Consider the following 3726-nt stretch of genomic DNA (forward strand, 5'->3'; position numbering starts at 1 on the left):
CCTCTAGGCAAAGGTGAATGAGTGACCAAGTCAGAACCTCTCTCCTAAGAGTCTGAACCTTGGGCAGTTACGCAAGGACAGATTTTGGAAGAACAGGTTGAAGGTAATATATACCATGAATTGTATTCCTAAGAGAATGTACTTTAGTCCTTGCCACTCAGATCCTCATAGTTGTCCTGTTATTGCATTTCCCTTTTAAGGGACTGTTTGTTCAGATTCTCCATTGTTTTTTTCCTAACCTTCATATCCTTCCAATATATTCCTCTTTCTCTTTACTTTAACCAAAGTTACTTTCTCTTCTTGTAATCGAAGGACCCTAACTGGGCCAATATTCTTCATAATATTCCACACTGTGTACCTTCTAATTATCCCTTTATTCATACTCTGCCCTTTCTTCAAGCTCTGATTTATGGTCTTTCCTCTTCAAGAAATCCCTGACAACCACAAGACTCCATGACCTCCTCCATTCTGAAGATTATTACTTTTTTTGTCTGCACCACTTACTCAAGTACTACATATTTCCCTGTATGATTAGTTTTCTTTGTATATATTGATCAATTTTTAAAAACTGCAGCATGACAAAAAACTGTGGATGCTGGTGGTAACTAATTTTTTAGCTCTAGATTTGGTAGATGGGAAATTTTGTCTGGGCTTCTCTGAGATGTTGGTGGTATCCTGGGTTCAATCATGCGTTTACATCCAGATGCCAGTTTAGCTGGAGGATGATTTGTCATGATGGTGGTAGTGGGGGTGTTGAGCTGGAGTGGCTCATTTCTTCCATGCATTAACATCAGCATCTAGCAGGGTTGCATGGCCTTGTTTACACAGTAGAGTTTTCCAAAAGCAGCAAGAGAGGACCAGCCTGACTGCTCAAGTTCTTTCCAAGTCTCTGCTTGGAAATCTCATTGACCAAACAAGTCATATGACCAAGCCCAGAGTTAGTCTGTAATGGGAACTAGACTTCATGTCTTGATAAAGGAAACTATGACATACTATGGACATTGTTACAATCTGCTACATACAGAGACTTGTAGAGCTGGAATTTATCAGGAGCACTTAAAGATGCATTTCCTTATCTAAGGGGTGCTGGAGAGATGACTCACCAGCTGTTTTGGAACATTTCCATTAATTACAAACTCATTACTTCAAGAAGCAGCCTTTTCACATTTAGAGCAAATATTTTTTGAAGTTCTAATTTTCCTTTTTTTCTAATTCTTACATGTGAGTCTAGTTTCTGAAGGGTCAGAATAAGCTTGCTCCTTTTTCCCATGAAACAACCTTTCAGATATTCTTAAAGAGCTATTACGCCTGTACTGAACTTTTTCTTCCCTAAGCTAAGTACTTTTTATTCTGTTAATTATTCCATGTAGGAGAGAGTTTCCTGTCCGTTTTGTCACAATCTCTGGATACATTCCAATTAACTTATCTTTCTAATTCACTTACAAAATGACAGAAAAAATAGTAGTAGTTTACAATAGATCTACTACTCAACATCCAGGGACTATTTTAACTTTGTAGTTTTGAAGGAATCATTGTGTAGGCTGTTGAAGTGAATAAAGTAGAAGTAAGTGTTGTAAAAAATGAGGTGTCTAGTAATGTCTTTCCAGGAACCCACTTTTAATAAACCCAAATTTCAATCTTCTCTCCACTGTAAATGGGAATCTGTGGGTACATGACATCCTGTTCTTTTGACCAAATGATCTCAGTGGGTTGGCTTCAGTGAAAAAAGGAAGTGTCCTATAAAAATAATTTATGAATTATATAACTTAGGAAGAATGAATTTATTTCCCCAAAGGATGTGCCACAACCTTCTTCAGAGTTCATTAAAAATATTTTGAGTCTCGGGTGCGCTGTAGGGGAGGCCGGTGGTGGCCGCAGCCGCAGTTTTGCCCCCGTACCCGGCGGAGGCGGCCACGGCGCCGACGGCCCAAGTATATAGAATTTAAGCATTCTCTCAGAAGTGTATGGTAGAGCTAAAGAAGACAGCCAACCAAGGGTCATCTGAAATTGTGATTGGCTAATAATCCCAGGACAAAGTTAGAGATCACTACTCAAAGCATAAGGCCTCTACAAAGATGTTTGATATAAAGGCTTGGGCTGAGTATGTTGTGGAATGGGCTGCAAAGGACCCATATGGCTTCCTTACAACAGTTATTCTGGCCCTAACTCCATTGTTTCTAGCAAGTGCTGTACTGTCTTGGAAATTGGCCAAGATGATCGAGGCCAGGGAAAAGGAGCAAAAGAAGAAACAAAAACGTCAAGAAAATATTGCAAAAGCTAAACGACTAAAAAAGGATTGAAGGAATGAACAGGCTCTGCAACCAGAGGAAAATCATCTGGAAAATTATGCAGCTTTGGAAGGACCCATTAAGGTTTCTTTTCAGATCTTGTGACAGTATTATTTAGTAAACGAAGTCTGAGCATGTGAAAGAATCATGTTAGTTCTCACCTGTACTATAGCAACTTTTAGGCTTCGGTGTAGAAGTCTGTTGACAGTTACTGTAAATTGGCATTTATTATGCTACAGATTCTTTATAACTGACTTAGTCATTTGCCTTTTTGCAGCATATGTACTACAGTGAAAACATCCTGTGGAGAAAAATGGCTTTAGATTATGGACTCTATTCAAATAATGGCTTAAAATGGGGTCCTGTTCTGGACAAAGGAGATTAAGAATGTAAAAATCAGAATTGTCCTGAGGTGAAAAGCATGCTTTGGCTTAAAAGAGATACAGTGTGTTAATCACATCTTTTATCATTATTACTTATTTCTTGAAATAGAATCATTTCTGGCTTCCTCAAAGCAAAGTATTATTCAACGAGTACTTCTATTTTCTGTATTTTTCTCATTTTAGCTTTTGAGATACTGGTAATTACCAGACATTCTGCATTTTTAAAAATCTAATTTTATAAAGAATTCTCTTATTATCTTGACCATGTAGAATACCACTTACTGGATATAACAATTTTTGTACTTATGAACACTGCCATTTTCTTAGAGATGACTTGAGTAGATCAACACTATGATTTAAAGCTTGGAGTAAAAATGCCAAACCTTGTAGTACCTTGGAACCAGTTCATTCTCACTTGTGCTATAAGTAGAAATGTGAAGTAGTTAAAATGTCTTATCAAATAATTTGCTGATTATATAATACCACTTTTGTTTTTCATTCCATTCTGTAATTCATGTGGTAGTGATGTCCTTTACTTTTTTGATCAAACAGGTTCATGGTGAAAATTAAAATTCAAATCTCTTTTAAGGAACTTTGAAAGAGTAACAGTTAAGTCATATTTCATAAATGGTAAAGAAAGGCTTAACAGTTGGAAAAAGTTTGTTTAGCATAGTATTAGTTGGGTGAAAAAGGTGTAAATCATGTCAAAATTAGAATGTGTTATAGTTAGAAATAAAGGGCTGAAGGATATTTCCTTCAGTTAAGTAGTATAACTGGAACTTTTTACTCTTTAACATGGCTTTTATAAATGCATGGTTAATAATTTTGTTGTCAGTAATTAATAGCTTATTAATGTTTTCCTCACCCCGATAATGAATCTTAAATTACAAAAAAATTGTCTAAAAGCTTTAACTTAAAAATGAAACTAGATATTGAAATAAATTTGATACATTTTTATAAAGAAAAAAAAAAATATTTTGTATTCAGAAAACCAATTTATGTGAATTTCAAGAATGTGTCATGCATATATTACATGAAATGAAGTATTCCAGTAA

At 35.7% G+C, this 3726-nt stretch overlaps 1 protein-coding gene across 1 annotated transcript; it reads left to right on the forward strand.

Annotated features, from left to right (window-relative positions):
- The first annotated feature begins 1879 nt into the window (after positions 1-1879).
- On the forward strand, positions 1880-3170 carry LOC113623398 (small integral membrane protein 15). Its single transcript, XM_027112541.1, has one exon. The coding sequence runs from the start codon at positions 2076-2078 to the stop codon at positions 2298-2300; it is 225 nt and encodes a 74-aa protein (XP_026968342.1). The 5' UTR covers positions 1880-2075; the 3' UTR covers positions 2301-3170.
- Positions 3171-3726: the final 556 nt, after the last annotated feature.

The sequence above is a fragment of the Aethalodelphis obliquidens genome, unplaced genomic scaffold (genome assembly GCF_003676395.1).
Source record: "Aethalodelphis obliquidens isolate GAN/ISIS:26980383/991018 unplaced genomic scaffold, ASM367639v1 scaffold11, whole genome shotgun sequence".
Classification (NCBI taxonomy): Eukaryota; Metazoa; Chordata; class Mammalia; order Artiodactyla; family Delphinidae; genus Aethalodelphis; species Aethalodelphis obliquidens.

What these genes read in the sequence shown, in the direction of transcription:
- LOC113623398 (XM_027112541.1), top strand. Translation starts at nt 2,076, where the DNA reads ATGTTTGATATAAAGGCTTGGGCTGAGTATGTTGTGGAATGGGCTGCA.